The sequence below is a fragment of the Chelon labrosus genome (genome assembly GCF_963514085.1).
Source record: "Chelon labrosus genome assembly, chromosome: 17".
Classification (NCBI taxonomy): domain Eukaryota; kingdom Metazoa; phylum Chordata; class Actinopteri; order Mugiliformes; family Mugilidae; genus Chelon; species Chelon labrosus.
The window spans coordinates 7,225,818-7,243,602 of NC_140350.1; the positions used below are offsets into that span (position 1 = coordinate 7,225,818).

General features: G+C 42.6%; 1 protein-coding gene across 1 annotated transcript in view; it reads right to left on the reverse strand.

Annotated features, from left to right (window-relative positions):
* Positions 1-2,444: 2,444 nt before the first annotated feature.
* Positions 2,445-17,785, reverse strand: part of tspoap1 (TSPO associated protein 1) — a gene marked incomplete at its 5' end in the record, with an annotated part of 59,739 nt that continues 44,398 nt past the window's right edge. Inside the window, 14 exons of the mRNA XM_084565083.1 lie at positions 2,445-7,165; positions 7,643-7,762; positions 7,966-8,037; positions 8,135-8,250; positions 9,050-9,097; positions 9,736-9,804; positions 11,823-11,991; positions 12,313-12,455; positions 13,869-13,959; positions 14,519-15,367; positions 15,669-15,824; positions 16,015-16,401; positions 16,816-17,292; positions 17,378-17,529. Coding sequence (XP_084421209.1) covers positions 6,836-7,165; positions 7,643-7,762; positions 7,966-8,037; positions 8,135-8,250; positions 9,050-9,097; positions 9,736-9,804; positions 11,823-11,991; positions 12,313-12,455; positions 13,869-13,959; positions 14,519-15,367; positions 15,669-15,824; positions 16,015-16,401; positions 16,816-17,292; positions 17,378-17,529 — 3,179 coding nt within the window. The 3' untranslated portion in view covers positions 2,445-6,835. The remainder of the gene's footprint in view (positions 7,166-7,642; positions 7,763-7,965; positions 8,038-8,134; positions 8,251-9,049; positions 9,098-9,735; positions 9,805-11,822; positions 11,992-12,312; positions 12,456-13,868; positions 13,960-14,518; positions 15,368-15,668; positions 15,825-16,014; positions 16,402-16,815; positions 17,293-17,377; positions 17,530-17,785) is intronic.

A 17,785-nucleotide genomic window follows, 5' to 3' on the forward strand; every position in this document is an offset into this window, starting at 1 on the left:
CATGAACAAACAGCACTAATGTCTTTTATGCTGCTTAGAAATGCTATGCAGGGATTATTAAGGTGCCACCCAGAGTTTGTGCTCTACATTAATGAGTATATAAGAGTGATAAACGGAAAGACTCATTGGAGCTTACAGAACAATCCTTTTATAGACGCTGTTGTGCGTTACGGATGTTAACCAGAGAGTGAAGCCATCACTCTGCATCTTTTCTGGTGACCTAGATTAGACTGCAAACTGGCTCTCACAGAGAAAAGCTGCTTCTCTGTTTGGTTGGTTTGGTTGGTTACAGCTGAAAAAGCTGAGCATCACAAGAAAAGTATTTATTGCGATACCTTTCCTGCATGAATTTTATGCTGATAGGGACCATTTTAATGGTGTAATGTTAATGTTGTACATTTTAAATCCCTTCCATTTGTTTAATATTCATTTAAAATCAGGTAGTAACTATGAAATAAATAAATGTAGTGCAGTAAAAAGGATAATCTTGCCTAACTACAAATAACTTAAAACAGTGCTGAAGGATAGTAGTTGAGTCAAGGTACTTAGTTACTTTTCCACCACTGCTGCAGTGCCCTCACATTTCTGTATCAGTTAAAACTCACACTCTGATGATTCCACATCACTAAATGTCATCGGGCTAATTTGAATCCGTCATCCAGCGTGTCTGTTGACCGGCTGGGGGACTCCCTCAGCTCCCCTCCAGGGTCTGCATTATGGGAAACCACACAGTTACCGTTGGACATTTACATTTACAGGGAATTGAAACCTTTCACCCTTTCACTTTTTAGAAAAAAAAAAAAAGCACAAAGGTAAACGCAACGCCTTTGAACGCAGTTGTCATTTTTCTCTTTCAGTCATCTTAAAACAGCACTCACATTCTCGCCTCGACACTGGCTTCAGTGTAAGCGATGGAAGACAAAAGCTGCAGTCCTCCGCTTGTATAAAAGTGTACCACTTTCTGGACAGGAAGAATAATTACAACAACCCAAAATCAATCAATACACACGCACAAGTATCATGCTAAAATGCACACGATTGTTTAGAAACCCATCTTTAATGATGGATTTGGTGTTCGACTCATCCTATAGTAAGTACTAAGATAGTAAAGCTCTGATAGCTCTGGTAAAGTTAGATTATCAGTGACACCATCTTCTCACAGGAAACGTTTCGACAAACCTCCCTGCTCCTCTGTGACATCTAACATCGTATTTGTGAAGAAATTTGAACTGACAAGCTCACAACGTATATATAAAACTCATCATACGGTTTGTATGTATGACAGACACACAAATGAAATAATGTGCCTTCATAAATGTGAATTACAGTATAGACAGTTCACATCTATTGAATAGGAACACTAGAGATAAAGTGGCTGTGTGCTGTAACCTACTCCATTGTGGGTTAGTTACACGCAGCACAAAATAATTTGACAATTGTAATTATTAAAAAGATGTCTGGGATGTTCTAGTATTGGTAGTTTAAAAAAAAAAGAAAAAAAAAAAAGGCGTCCGCTGAAGGCAGAAAAGTTGAAACGGAAGAAGAGAAAGAGAGCGCCTGTGACTGTTAGACCTCTTCCTGTGGTTGCGTCACGTGGTTGTGGAGGGTTCAAAAGGAGACGACTTCTTCTTCTTCTTCTTCATCCGCTCCTCGGACAGACAGAAGACACCTGTGGGGCTGCCGGACAATCGTCGCTCAGAGCAGAGAAGACAGAAAAAGGAGGTCGAGGTAAAGTATGATGGACAACGTTGTCTATTTAATGCCAGAATTATTTGTGGCGGGATTGCGTCCGATATTTAAAGCGATGTCAGTTTTCAGATTTTACACCATTTACGTTGTATTTCTTTGTTCAGACTTCTGGTCAAGAGGCCTCTATTCAGATGTTTGTTGGGATTTTGGATTAATAATTGATTGATTGACTGAAAGCTGTTTTACCCTTGTATATAGTACAGTAATACTACACACAATGTAATATAGTTATTATTTAAATGTACCTTTGCATTTGTTCCAGTTTCGTTCTGAACTGTTAACTAATTTCTGTTCTTGGGACTTATTTTAAATGACTTGTTAATGTACCAAGTTGCTTAGACAGAAAAGCTTACTCATGCCAGAGAAAATGGCTTCCTCAAGATAGCGCTTCCTCTGCTGGTTCGCTCCAGACATTTGCCTCAAAAACGGTACAGTTTCACAAAGCCGGGCGTGGTCCCGTTTGGCTGATTTTTGTCTTGCAGCAATTTTTTTTGGTTGTTCATAAATGTTAGCAGGCCTCACTTACATTTTTTTTTATGTACTACTAGTCATGCAAATGTTTCAAGCCAAATCAGGAAGTGAGCCTTTTCTGCTCAGACCCAGCCTCTTTGAGCTGCTGAGCGGAGAGGTTTCAGGTTGGTGCACAAGTGTGTTTGTCTCAGGGGGGGGGGGGGGGGGGGGAGCGTGCAGCTGCATACGCGGCTGCAGGTGCAGAAGAAGAGAGAAGTGGGAGAAGACAGAAGACGGAAGAGGATCGGTGGATGTACAGTGCAGTCATCCATAAAGTAGAAAGCACTACTAAACTCCTCGCCACAGTGTAGTGTTTCCTACTTTATGGATGAGTGTACTGTTGGCTTCAGGGAGAGGAGAGGCCTCACACGCAGCCCGCGCAGGAAGTCACAAAAGAGGAAGCTGCTTTGTCTCGCAAGGCCACACGTCACCCAGAGTGTTGCAGCAGTCATTTCACATGGGCAGAGTGTGGCGCAGAGCAAAGCAGCTCCTCCATTTTAGAATTCCTTCGTATCGCCTGTCCTGAAAAGAAAAGATCATCATGTACACTGTGTATTACAATGTATAATCTGAATGATATGCAATAAAGATCCAAATAAAATATATATATCTTGTTTTACCTTCTGTGTCCAGTGCAAATACATCCACCACACTCTTGGTGTTTTTTTCTGTGAAAATATACATACTTTATTCCTGTAAAAAGAGCCATATTGATAGAAACCATCACAAGTCAATGAGTCCTCTGCCTACTACATCTTTAGAGACTGCTCCTCCATAGACACTGCTTGCACATGCAAAAAGAAAAAAAAATATCTTAAAAACAATATTAACAAAAATATTTACAGATAAGCTTTCAAAAAGGGTAATAAAAACATTAATATATATTATAAAAAGGTCAATCTTACATTGGTTTCAAACAATGAATGCAGGTCAGGAAAGACAAAAAAGAAAAAAAAGAAACAAAAAATACATTTCCCCGCCACTGTATGAAAATATACAAGTCCCAACACTGTTCATTATATACACACAGCTCCTACTGCTTCTTCTCCACTGCATCGGCAATCTACAACTCAAACATTGTAGACAAGTCAGCCTAGAAGAACAGAAATGTGACAGCAACATAAATAAGGCCGAACATGGGTATAACATTGGTATGCATGCAGTCAATAAACATCCTGTAAACAACATATTAAGACTAAACAAGGTCTTTGTGTAAGGCTAAGTATGATAAGCTGAGCTAAACTACTTCCTACATGGGTCTAGGTCCTATTCTGTCAACAGTGGAGCCGCCTAAGTCACTACACAGCAGGTAGAAGAATACTTGTGCATTAAAGGCCGTCAAATACAAGATCAGTACAAATATTCGCTGTACATTTCGGCAACGTCTGAGTATCCACCCATTGATTTAGAAAATAAATAAATAACAGAACACATACAGTACAGCCTCTGTCTTGCCCCTATCCCGGCTATTTCACATCTAAAGTGTCTCTGACAATCTGCCTCCCTTTTATTCTTGGCATCATCACACTCCCTTTGTTTAACACTGACAATTGAAAACATTCATGACAATAAAGAAAGAACAGAAAAAGACAAAAAGCCTCTGCCTTAAGCTTTCACTCTGTCTACCCATGTGGGGAAGCCTTCGCTTCAACCCAAGACCAGATCTGTACTCTACTGAACTTCCCCGCGCAGCCAGGGACGCTTGGCCTCTCATAGCTACGGTAACCGTCAAAGCACCTAACATTTTGGCATATTCTGCTGCTTGGTGACAGCCAGAGTCCACAGGTGGCTCAGCATTGAAAAGAAACTACGAGTGAAAACCTGAGAAGATACCTAACAGCCCCGCGTCGCACAGATTAAAGAGACAGTCGCGGCAAATGTCACCAACAAGGCCTGCTCCACACATTCACATCAGGACGTACACTACATGTTCCGTGGAGGAAAGCTCTATCTTTATGTTCTAGTACTGCAGAACACAATATTTAGCAATAACCACCTTTTTGTGATGTAAATGTGTGGAGAGACAAGCTAACCACAACAACACTTGACGGGCTGATAAAGATGTTTCGCCTCTCTGTCCCAATAGTCACACAACACAAATTCAACTCCATCGTACTTCTAACATGGAGGCAAGACTAAAGCTACATCGACACCTTATCGCAGTCTATCGCAATGCCACAAACCACTAACTACTGTTGTGACACTTCACATCAGAAAACATGCTACATTCAAACCATCATGAATCTGTTTCGTTCTCATCTGGATATCAAGCCAAACTACAATACGGTCAGTGTTTTGATTTTAGAGTGCATTATTAAGCAGAGCTGAGGCCATGAGTCGATCGATCGATTAATCCTGAAGTTTTCAAACTGTGAGGGGGCCGCCCAAGGAGTCCCGAGATTTAAAAGAAAGACAATGTGAAGATGGAGACTGCATGAGGAGAATGACAGTGTTCTATGACAGTCAGAACCTGGACCTGCAGCAGTGGCTGAGGAACTATTTGGCAAACTGTGCAAAAGTCCGTACTCCTTAAATTGCTGGGTATATGCTACAAGTGTTGCAGGACTTGTGACCTCTTCAGATTAATAGCTCAACACAGTCATGACGCACATCCTGAGAATGTGATTATCTCCAATATCAACTGTAAATACACAAGAAATCCACCTGGAAGTCGTTGTAAAATGAACTCCAGGACTTCCTTGGGAGTTTTCCTTAGTATCAAAGTTACTCAATGACAGTTGTTTCTGTGAAGGTTTTCAGTCATCCAGGTTTTTGTATATCCAAAAACAAAGGCAACTGGACTTGTGGGGTTTTCTTGAGGAAGTTTCACCACTCATCCAAGTAGTTTCTTCAGTTCCTAGTGACTGGTGGTGAGTAGTTTATGTTTGGAACGATAACAGATCCCAGTCATGTGAGTTTCAAGAGTGCGCTACCCACCTAAAAACCTAATCTCAGTCATTTAGAAATGAAGAAGACACTTGGATGAGCGGTGAAACTTCTTCAAGAAACCCCAACAAGTCCAGTTGCCATTGTTTTAGCTTAGTTTTTTGGATATAGTGGCAGCTGTGCGCCAATGGTATAGTTCTGACATGAGGTACTAATATCTAATTGAGGGCCTTTTAGTGGTGTCACCGCTAAAATGATTGCCCCGAAAAAAGGCTACAAATGACGATAAAGTTTGTAGTTGTTTGTAGTTTCAACATTTGGCCGCCATGGTCATCTTACAAATTGAACTAAGCCAAAGAACAATATGAGAAGCGACGAAATACATTACTATTAGCTCTTTTTCATGTTTCTCAATAACAAGGGGCAGATATTCTCTTGATTCTTACTGTATAATCCAGGAACACTGTCACTTTCCTCTGTCCATTCATACACGAACTATATATGACTCATACATAAATCTTATACCTCACAGTTTAGTCAAAAATGAGAAAATGAATCAGTTTCAACAGTCAATTGGTCACGTTTAGTGAATTCTAGATTCTCAAAAGTCTGACAGGATTTTAATAACTTTAATATTTTTATAATTTAAATTATTCAAATTATTGATTATTCAAAAACATATTTGAGAGATTGATCGATAATGCAACCATTAGCTGCGGCCCTGGTAGCTTACGGAGCTGATCTACAGATACTACTAATCTCTGTACACACTGCAGGATTCTCCTTCATACACACAGACAGAAAATATGAAGTATGTAACATTTAGGCCGGTTGTGACTGTTGTCACCATCAAGAGATCACATGTTAATGTCTGAAAAAGGCATCTGTTTTTAGTCACCAGCGGACTGTGGTCACACACACATACACATACACAAACAAAGGACAGACAACCTTTCACATTCTGACATTTAACTGTGTTGTTAACCTCTAACCTCAACATGAACGAGCTCTAAACTATACATGTCCTCGCTGCCTCTGACAGCTCTAAATCACTAACCTCTGCCCTGATGCCACTTCATGCAATGTGATAATGTTTAGGGCAAGAGTCTGCTACAAATAAATAACACATTCTGTACAAAGTACTGTATAAATACTCTTAAAGACAAGAAACGCATAAGAGGGAAGCAGACATGTCTAAAGTACATCCATTCAGGATGTTAGTGCATTCTTTATAGTCACACAGAGGAAGAGATAGACCAAATAAAGTGGCACCAGTACATGAGCGTTAAAGCTAATATTTCATTAGCTGTCTCTGAGTAACGATGAAGTCTGCTCTGCTGTTCAATATTCTGCATTGGATGCATTGGGAGATTACTAAGTCTTTGAAGCATTAAAGCCTGTGATAAGTTGAAAATTTGCAAACGCTTAGGAAGTATTTAGAGAATATATCTGTAAGTCTGCTTACATCAGCATGCACATCTACATGCTGTAAGCCGAATGTTGATGTTTTAAAGTACTCTATATTTAACAGCTGGTCTAGCAGTGCTCTAAGGCATATGTATAGTTACTGATGGTTAAAGCATCAGTTGTTAGATGTGATAGCTGCTAACTGCACCGACATACAACTAACAGTACAGACAGAAAAAGTGCTTTCAATGTGACGCAAGTATTCCGAGTCAGAGGTCCTAACTCAATCTTTCTTGCTGGATCCCAGCTTTTTGAACAGTTTCTTGCCTTTGGAGAAAAAGCCTGTTTTCTTCTTCTTCCCTTGCACGGGGCAGTCTGTCTGTGCCGGGCTGTCTGTAGGAGGTGGACCTGGAGGGGAGCAGCAGCCCTCCACTGCAGATGAACCTGGAGCAGTGTTCAAGTGTGACGTGGGGTTGGTGGTGGGTGCCTGTTGGGGTCGTAGGTCTGTGTTGTCTTTCATGTCGGGGAAAAGAGGATCAGTCTGGGGATGCAAAACCTCTTCTAGTGTGGAGGTCCCAGGATCTTGTGGATCTGTAGAAGACGGCCAAGTATCCTAGAGGAAGAAAATACAGTTTAGAATGAGTCTGACACGTGTTTGTTAAACAATGTAAGAGTTGTAACTTATAGGAGGATACAAAGGAAGAGAGATCTCAACATATCCTGGGGCTCAAGTAACTAAAGCCATGGGTAGAACTAAGGATCCGTGGAAGAGGTCACAAACAGGAAGTAAACAGGAGTCGATCCTCTAAACACACTTACGATCAAGTCTCAAAGTGTACGGTTCGTTTTTGCTTCTGCAAAAGGCCATGCAGGAAACAAAAGGGCAGAAGAAATGTGACAGGACAAAATTAAAGAAAAAGAACAGAAAAACACAACACAGCAAACAAACACTAGAAATACTTAAAGTGATAAAAGAATAAAGCCAGAGAGAACCTTTGGATGATAGTGATTTGTTAAAACGATATTAACTGCAGGTCAGAAAGTCAACAATTTCTATAGTCGTGCATGCTAAAAAGAAAAGCAAAGCCACCTGAGATTCTTTCTTGGGTTCTGGTGCAGGCTGGACACAGACACGTTCTGCAGGAGCATCATCTGGGAGCGCCTGTAGGAAGTTGGAGGGCACTAAGCCTTTGTGTCCATTCAAGTCTCCCTGAAAGATACAATAAGGTAGCCTGAGAACCACAACAGAGATTATGCTTCATTTGCTCTGGCACACACTCAAACAGATTTCCACCTGGCCTTCCATGAACCAGGCCAAGTTCAGTGAATCAGCAGCAGCACTTTTCGGAAGGAAATTTAAATCGCTCGTCCCTAAAAAAAAAGAAAAAAAAAGAAAGTCCTTTCAACACTTACGTAGAAGAAACCATCTTCGTCCATGTCACCAAACACATGTATGATATCTCCTGCACTGAAGGTCAGCTCAGCCTGAACATAATCACAACAAACAGAGCAGATGATGAGCAAACGGTTACAACACAAAGCCTACAGTGAAAAAAATTTATAATGCATGTGCAAGTCTGACCTCTATGTCAGTGTTGGGGGAACTCTCTCGCGGGTCATAATCAAAGATGGCGACCATCCTGCGAGCTCCCGGGGCGGGGTTCGCCACAGCTGCAGCGACAGCAGTCTGGCTGGGATCTGTCAGTCAAACGGAGAAGGGCAAACTGTTCGGTCAAACGGTCCTGAAAATTAGACAGCCAGATGTCTCTGCGGATCCAGTCAGCTCATCAACATGCAGCTCAATGTCTCTGCACGTCCAACTCACTCAGCGTCATGCTACGCTAAGTTAAAGTCACACCACTGCAGTCAAACACATAAAAAATAAATAAATAAATAAATAAATAAAACCAACAGGTGATTAGCAATGAGAGTTTTATGTTTCCATGAAAAACATCAGAGCAACATGAGCAATGTTGTGCATCAGAGCAAACATCTGTCATGAGATGAAGAGTGTATCTAACTTTCTGCAACACTGTTAGCAAAAATGGAGACAAATTATTAGATGATTTAATGAGGCCACTTGGACTGTGAAATGAAAAGAGGAGTTAGTAAAAGGGACTGCCGGAAATGCAAAGGTCAACAAAGAACCTGAGAGCATAAGACAAGTCGTTTGCTGTTCCTTTATTTTAATCATTTCCAACCCATGAGGTGCATTTTGTAACATTCTTTCTCGGTGAGAGGATATTTGAAAGGTTCAGATTCTTCAATATACCCTCAAACACCCAAGCAGTCCCAAGTAATGATAGATTAAAATGAACTCTGGGGTTATCAGCAACTAGAAAACAGGCATCAGGTTTACAACCATTAAAAGTAAAGAGATGAAGAACAAAAAATAAATGCATACGTGAACAAGTGATCGCATGCTGTCCGCAAGTACACACTGAAATGGTCATCTGATCATGCAGATGCAAACCGAACGAGAGGGCTAAATACAAACCTTGACTGGAGGAGTCTACACTCTCCTCCCAGAGTGCTGCAGACTCCACTGGAAAAGACGAGGTGAGGGGAAAAGAGTGTAAGCACAATCACAGAATGATAAAACCCTGCCTGACAATAATGTCTGAAGTTACAGTCATCACACTGATAGTACATGAAAGTGGAGATCAGAGGGGATGGATGCTTCAACATGTGAGCTTTATGTGGTCATGTAATATGTTTGGGGCATAGGAGCAGGATAATGGAAAAATAACTTTTTTTATTTGATTATCACTGTTAGCATCATTCTGCAAAATCCTGCTGCTATGTCTGTATTACATGAATGTCCAATAACAGTACTCATGTATGTGGCTGTTAGTGAAAAAATAAAAATCACACAAGTTAATGTGCTGAAAGATATCAGTCTAAATAGCCCATATGCGGTAGGAAAGAAAGAGAGAAATCTCAACACTTGGCTTTAAATAGGGGACAGGAAACTATTAATAATTGTGGTAATATTTGCTGACAGTGCTGGGAAGCTGTCTAATTTCATTACTACAGTATCTGGTTAAAAATCCCCTCTGGTCGCTGAGTGAGTAGCAGCAACTGAAAGAGCAAATTCAAAAGTGATAGAGACAGAGAGAGAAGCAAACCAGAGAGGAGAAGAAAGGAGAGGTATGGGGTGCCACAATCTGCAGCGAGACACACCTTTCTTGGATCGTCTCGGTTTCGGCGGTGGAACAGGGCGACGTGGAAGCTGTGCGTGTGTGCGAGTGCCTTAATGGAGTTTTAGAAGGGATAACCAAAAAAAAAAAAATAAAATAAAAAATAATAACAACAAAAAAAAAATGACACCAAAAAAGAAACACAGATGTAATTCTTGACAGCAGCGGACCAGACAAAGTAGACAATGAAAAGCCAGCAGCGAGCAGTTTAACAAAAACGACAACCAGTGAGCAGCAGACACAGCAGTGAGAACAAGTGGAAGTGAAAAGGTTAAACTATCTGCAAATACCACTCTGGGTAGAAAGCAGGAAACAGAAGCAAAGTGTACGCTTGATATTTATGGGTGGCCTGCTACCATTTGCCGCAGACAAACACCTGACTTAGATTACTTGCATGAAAATGCACTTGCACCTACAGTGCTGACTGAAAGTATTTACACTCCTTAGAATTTTTTACATATCAGAATAAAAATGACTAAAAACATCAGCAGATTTCCATACAAGTTGTGAGAGTAGACAAAGAATAGACAAAATCGAGTTAAACAAACAAAACAAATATTATACTTCTGTATTTATTTATTCAGCAAATAGAGGGAGCCAATACAACCTATCTGAGATGTAAAAGTAAGTGGACCTCTAGGATTGCAAGATCATTTCACGGCCAGATTAGAGTCCATCCAGACTCAGGTGCTGACCAGTGACTTGTTTCGTTTAAAAGGTCACCGTACGATATTCACAACACATACATGGTCAAATTAGCTTTCTGAGAACCCGTTGTTGATCATGAGGTTGGAAACGGTTCCAAAACCATTTCTAAATCAACAAATCCACAGCCAGATAGATTGTGAACAAACGAAGGAGATTTAAGATGACTGATACCCCCCCCATAAGAGTGGTTGACCAACAAAGATCACCCCAAAAGAAAAAGGCAGAATAGTCTGAGAGGTCACAAAGGAAGCCAGGCTAACCAGTGGTGTAGAATTGTTTGACTCAAATGAAAGGCTGTGTGGTGACTAAAAAACAGCATTTCAGCATCACAACCTCATCCTGTCTGTGAAACATGGGGGTGGTAATGTCCTTGTTCGGGCCTCTTTTGCTGCATCTGGGCCAGGATGGCTTACCATCATTGGTGGACCAATGAATTCTGAATTATTTCAGCAAATTCTAAAAGAAAATGAAAGTAGCTGAATCTTAAGAGAAACTGGGTCATCTAGCAAGACATCGACCCCAAACACACAAGTCATTCTACAAAAGACTGGTTAAAGAAGAGCAAAATGAATGTTTGGCCAGACGACCACCGGACTCCCCTCGTGACCAAGTCAAAGTCTCGACCTTAATCCAACAGAAATGTTGTCGAATGACCTGAAGCAACAAGTTCATATGAGGAAATCCAGCAACATCTCAGAACTGAAGAGGTTCTGTACTAAGTCTGCCGCAGACAACTGATCAGAGGTACAGGAAACTTTAGTTGCTGTTCTTGCTGCACAAGGGGGTCACACCAGATACCGAAAACAATGGTTCCCTTACTTTTGCAACTCATAAATATGTACAAATGATTCATTTTCTTGAATAAATAAATGCACCAGTATAATATTCTGTTTCATTTGATTAGTTGGGTTCTCTTTTGCATATACTTTTAAGCAGCACTGTAGATGGTTATGGTTTCTTTTCACAGTGCACAAGAAACCATAAAAACATTCAATGCACTGCCATGTGGAACATTTTAGGGTCCATTTCAATGAAGCTGAACTGAAGTCAAGGCTGATGTCTCTTTGGGCCTCCAGCAGACAGACAGGCAGACACAAGACAGATACAGGGAAGCTTGTATTTCTATTATTATCATATGGAGAAGAACTTTACTCTTAAGGATTTCAAAAATATCCCAGTGCGTGTCAACAAGAATAATAATTACTGATATTTTAAGTCATTGGATTCAGCTATTTTCACTTACCACTTAAACATGAACAGCGGTGATATTATGGGTTGAACTTAACAATTTGCACAAAGGGTAAAGGATTCATTTTCAAGAGAGAACCAAATATAACCAACTCACAATTTAGTGCCACATACCTATCTTATCCATGGAGGCTGCTGTGGACAGGAAGCCCTGCTGTAGTAGCTGCTGTCTGGTCTCCTCGTCCTCCACCTGGATCTCAGACACCATGTTACATGGCACATAGCCCAGACGACCACCGGACTCCCCTCGGTAGAACCCGTCTGCGTCTTTATCTCCGTAAACCTGAGGAGAAGAGGACGAAATTGCAGCTAATAAAGAGGAATGAAGTCAAAATGCAGCTTTTTGGCTTTGAAACGTATGACACAAAAAGGTTCCATTATGGATCATCAGCGAACATGTATGCATTTAATATCCCTCTCTATTACGTAGAGTAATGTTGTGTGTGTTGTATTCTTTGTGATGTTTTGAGTCCAGCTACAAACTTGACACCAACATGCCAAGCTGCCAGCAGAGACTAAATTGAATGTCTAAAATAGGACTTCAGGTATGCTTTGAATTGAAAACATTTATGACTGTCGGTGTCTGAGCTATGTGCGGACATACTTTAATGATCTGTCCTTCACTGAAGGGCAGCTCCTCCTCAGCAGCATCAGGATTGGGCGACATAGTGGCGGGATCATATGGAAACAGGGCCACAAAGATGCGCACATCACCGTCTCCTTTCATCTTGGCTGATTCAACACCACCTGTAGACACGCACACAGTCACATTTGCGGTCTATGCACACGAGTGCTTTGTACAGGACTGATATGATTAATTGATTCTTGCAGCGCTCCGCTGACTCAGATTCATACATCTATCCTTTTCTTAAGATTCCTCTGAACCCTAAACCACTTCTTTAATAAATTATTTCATTTAAGTTTACACAAAACGATTTTCACTACATTAAAAAAAGCCCGTACTTTCATGCAATTCAATGTATACGATTGAAATACAATTTACTATTACTATTACAATGACTAACATTATTTCAGCACATCCGAGTCTGCATAGAAGCCATGCTCAGCTTGCAGTGAATTCTGCAAATAGTACAGGCAGCTCACACCTCCCCCACTACCCACCAACTGCGGTGGAGCTATGAGCGGTGTTCACCCAGCACAGGCATGTCCTTAAAAGAGGTAATCAAGCTAAACCACTGATCCTAAGCTGTGTGAGCCGTTCGACAAACACACACACGTTCATGATCTGCAACCGAGCAATAGGGGAAACCGTGTTTTTGACCCACTCTTTAATCTAAATCTGAGGACGTTTACTCACGACACGGCCACGAGCTGACACGAAAAAAGAATATTAACATTACCCCGGGTGCTTTAAATACACTGCATGTGACAGATCACGCAAAGCAACTCAAACATTTGTCCTGTATCCCCACGTGAAAAATGAATTATAACTAAATGCATTGCAACCGTAGACTGTTTGACAACGAGAGACAAATTTGAAGACCTGTAGCGAGGCTTTAAGCTGCACTCAAGAGATGTGTTCTCTATCTCATTAGGGAGAATCAGCCCATCTGTGGCAAGAGTCACGGGCAGACGACTTGCACACTTTCACATCCTCACTAATTCTACAGTAGGTAGCACAGAGCTTCTGTCTGCTCCCTTCCTCTATGTGTGCACGTGTACACTGTTGCGTTCAAGTGTGTAGTCATCTGTATATATGCATATATATATATAGGAAAGGTCAGGTTTACTAACTGAAACTGCACCATGTGACATCAAGACAGAGAGGAGAGTGAGAAAAGATATGCAGGGAGGGATAGAAAGAGTGGGGCTTGTACAGTACGTCAAACCTGCAGGCTGTTTCTTTGCTGGCTAATCGAGGTTACTATTTTAATGTCTGTCACTTCCTCCTGTCATGACAAGCCACTTTAGGTTAAGCCGGTTCTCAGCTTAGCAAGCTCTCTCCCACCTCTCTACTGCTGCTACAGCACCTCCTTCTCCCTGATCCCCCCTCCCTTCATACACAAGGTGCTAATCTGACTAACTTCATGTGAGAGAGGGGGAGGCTTGCCAACACAAACCACAGGTGTGTCAGCATTGCCTCATACATTCCTACTGTATCTTTTAGCCAGTGAACTGAATGAGAAAAGAGCCTATGACCTTTGAGTTGCCTTGTAGCTGGTTTACAGGAAAGCTCTCCCGGGCCTCCCCATGATGGACCTGCCTCAACTGGAGGGATATGGTTGGGCTCCTGCTCAGAACAAATCAAATGAGACCAAAAGAAAACATGTTTAGCACAGAAACACAACTGGACATTAAACATAGTTGTGTTTTATACAATAGTTTAATAACTCAAATCTCCAGGGCTTCCTACATACCACGTTTTCAACAGAAACATTCCTGTTTTGTATTGTGATATTAGTAGCAGACAGACACACAACAAAGCACATCAACTGTATGCTAATGCAGGTCAAGACATTTAAAGACAAGAGTCAGTGTGGAGGAGACTTTAAAAGCAACTAGATGTGCAGCGTGACAGAGGGAGAACAGACTGATACAAAAACAGTTGAAGTGATGAAGCGGTTTAAACTCTGAGCACTTTCTGGCCTCATCTCAGCAGTTCAACCAACATGACTTTAAAAATTAATATGCTGTATTTTGCCTGCTTTTAAAGAATGCGCTACCTGACCTTCCTCTGTCCACTGCAGTGATGATGATGAAAGCTAAGCAGTGGGGTGGAGTTATGTGTTATCCACTAAAGGGTAAATCCTCACAGCTACAGGGAAGGAGAGGGGGCTGGGTAAACACACTGATTGCAGCTGGCCTGCAGTGTTATTTACCAGCGCATCAGCTTTGGGCCCTCGGCGGTGAGGAGGTCTGCAGTGCTCCACTTGAGCACCTTCTACCCACCACTCAGAGCTCATCTGCTCCACCACTACCTCCCCTGGACTGTACTCCACGTGCTCCTCATTGTCATCTGTACCGTATTCCACATCGATCTCCACCCCTGGACCAACAGGTGACCTCAGAGTTCGTACAGTTTTGCTCACCGGGAAGGGTCTTGGCGGGGTAAGGCCATGGCCAGGGTTGACTGTCGCGGTAACAGCCATCTGACTCCTGAGCATGGCCTCCCTCCTAAGGCGGTCCCCTAGCCCTCTAAGCAGCACTCTTTCTTTGCTGTTGGGGGTCAGCTGGGGAGGACAGCGGGCTGAGACCCGCCTGCAGGTGGGACCCTCATACAAACTCATCTCTTCTTCTTCAGGATAACTGATGGTGTCCACCGGGTCAGCATAGTGTACCCTGTGCTGTGTCTTAGGCTTGACCTGCAAGGGTCCATGTCTAAGTAAAGGCTCTTTGGTTAGTGATCTGGGATCCCTGTTGAAGTGGTGATGGTGAGGGGGAATTTGTGGGTGTGGGTTGGGGTGATGTGGGTGATGCTGGGGGACATGATGGAGGCGTTCTGCGTCTCTGTGGTGGACTTGGCTCGGCCTTGGTCGAGCGTGGCTGTGGCGGGATAAAGGCTCTTCTTGACTGCTGTCTTCCTCTTCGGTCAACTCTGGAATGCTGAACAGCTGCTTGTTTTGTTGGACCTGAGGAGGCAGCTTCAGGATCCTTTCAAGGACCTCCTCATCACTGTCTGGTGGCTCCAGCTTGCCTGACTGCAAGGGCCATAGTCCATAGCAGGCAGGAATGTGTCGGTGAGGGTGGGTGAACATTATATTGTTCAGTGAAAACAAATGAAGTGCAGGCAAAACAGAGATACAACCCGGCCATGCAAAGGAAAGAGAAAAGAAAGTGAAAGAAAAAACAAACAAGAATCACAATCAAGAATTCAGCTTAAGAAACAAAGCCTCAAAGTGAGATTGAAGACAAACTAAAAGAAGCATGTTTCATTCAAAAAGAAAAGCGCAACTTGCAAAGAGCCTATGCACTTAGATGCAATGCACTCGTTGTCTTTACCCTGTTGGCTCCAACTGTGTATCCCCTGGCCTGTGTTTCTCCAAAGTGATCAGAGTAAAGATCCTCCTCCTCCTCCTCCAGGATGTCAGACAGGTCTGAGCGGCTGTTGTCTGCAAGGTAGTCAGAGGGAGGCTCTACATGGCCTCTGCTATAATTCTGTGAAAAGACACAGGAACACTCTTAAATTTGTGATTCTATTGTATAATGAGTAAAACAACTCATTTGTTCTATAAACAATTACATATACATGACTCAGTGTGGTAAGGACTTCTTTGGGCCTTAATGTTTGATCAACAGCACCCCTATAGACTTAATCAGAGTCACAGTCAATAAATCAGGGGCTGACCTGCTGCGTCATGCAGTACACTGGCTCCGGGTCCTGTCTCAAGAACTCTTCAATGGACACCAGGCGGGTATTCTCTTGCTCCTCCTCTACCTCTGACTCCAGTGGTGAGGTGCTCCGAGGTCGGATGAGGTTAATCTCCTGAGGATTAAGAAGGTCTGTGATTGGGGCTTTAGGTGGGGTAGGGATGCGCTCAGGGGTCCCGAGCTTGGCACTGGGGTCCTCAATGAACTCTGTGATAGATGGGAAAGGACGTATTGTTCCCGGGCTGTCGGTGTCTCTGCGCTGCTCCAGCACTGGTGCTGGTGCCATAATGGGTGCTTGCTCAAATGCTGGTGCTGCCACTGGAGATGGCTGAGGTGCTGAGGTGGTGGGGGAGATCACATTAACCTAAACACGAGAAAGATTACATTCATTATGCTAGAGGACAAGTTTTCAAACTTGGACAACTTGTTTGACTATAATTGTTACAGAAACCTGACACCATTAAAAGTATACAGAGTTGGCCATTGACAGTCCCCTTTTACAAGTAATATGCATGTAACATACAAACTGTAAGAACTGTAACTGTAAGAATGAGAAGCCACAGTTGCAGCTCCAACTGTGCTGATAAGTGGGTCGAATCAATGGTGCCAATTATACAATTATAATAACTCTTCCAGGTGAATTGTTTTAGAACCACACACCTATCAATTACATCTCATACTGTTTTCTAATTTCCTGTTCCACTCCAGAGAGGGAAACTCTGAGTATTAAACAAGTCGTGATAATAGATATATAGAAGAATGGCAGAGGGAGGATTACCACAGGAGTAATGGTGGAGGCTACAGGTAATGTGGCCTCACACACAGCCATGGAAGCAGCAGATGAAGGGTTGGCCCAGGCCTTCACATATGAGGCAGATGAGAACAGATCTTCTGAGTGGAGACCATGAGGCGGGTTGGCAGCAACCTCCACTGTGAGGCCAGTGATATGTGTATCTGATGGCAAAGTGCAGGGCAGCATGGAGACTTTGGCAGCAGAGTTTCCATAGAATGGCGATGAGGGCATGTTACTGGGAACTACTGGTGTGCAGGGCAGGGGTGGCACAACTGGGGTGGTGATTGCTGGGCCTGTCATTATGGCAGCCAGCTTGGAGGGCACATTTACTGGAAAAGAGTCACAGGACTCCCCGTGGGCGGACATGGTGCGGACAGTGAGCTCCTGAGCTGCCTGCAGGGACTGGATCTGTGAGGGGCCCAGCAGGGCACTGCCAGCTGTTGGGGAAGACACCTCCAGCACCTTGGATAGGAGAAGGGTAACAGGTCACACATGTTTTGTAACTGAACACCAGCTTACAATTAAGCCAAATCAATTAAATACTTGCCTTTTTCTTGTCAGCATATATAGTGTATCCAGTGACACGAACTCCGTTTGAGGTCCCAGCAGCATCTATAGTAACGGGCAGCCAGCTGATCAGAGCAATTCCTGGAGAGGGCCCATGCTCCAGCTGCACATCCAGAGGAGCATCAGGGGGGCCTGTAGCAATTAAAAGGATCCCACCACATCCAGAGGCAAGCCAACAACAAAGAAACAGTTTTTATTATCAGCATAGGAATGAGTGAAAGGTTCATATTACAGCTATTAGAAGGAGAAAAAAATATGCACATGATTCTATCTAGAAAGATGCCAACTACCACTCCACAGGGACATTAAGAAATGTAATAAACCATATACCTGCATTCCCAAACTGTGGGCATGGAACTTAAACAAATGTGAATAATCATTTAGAGAA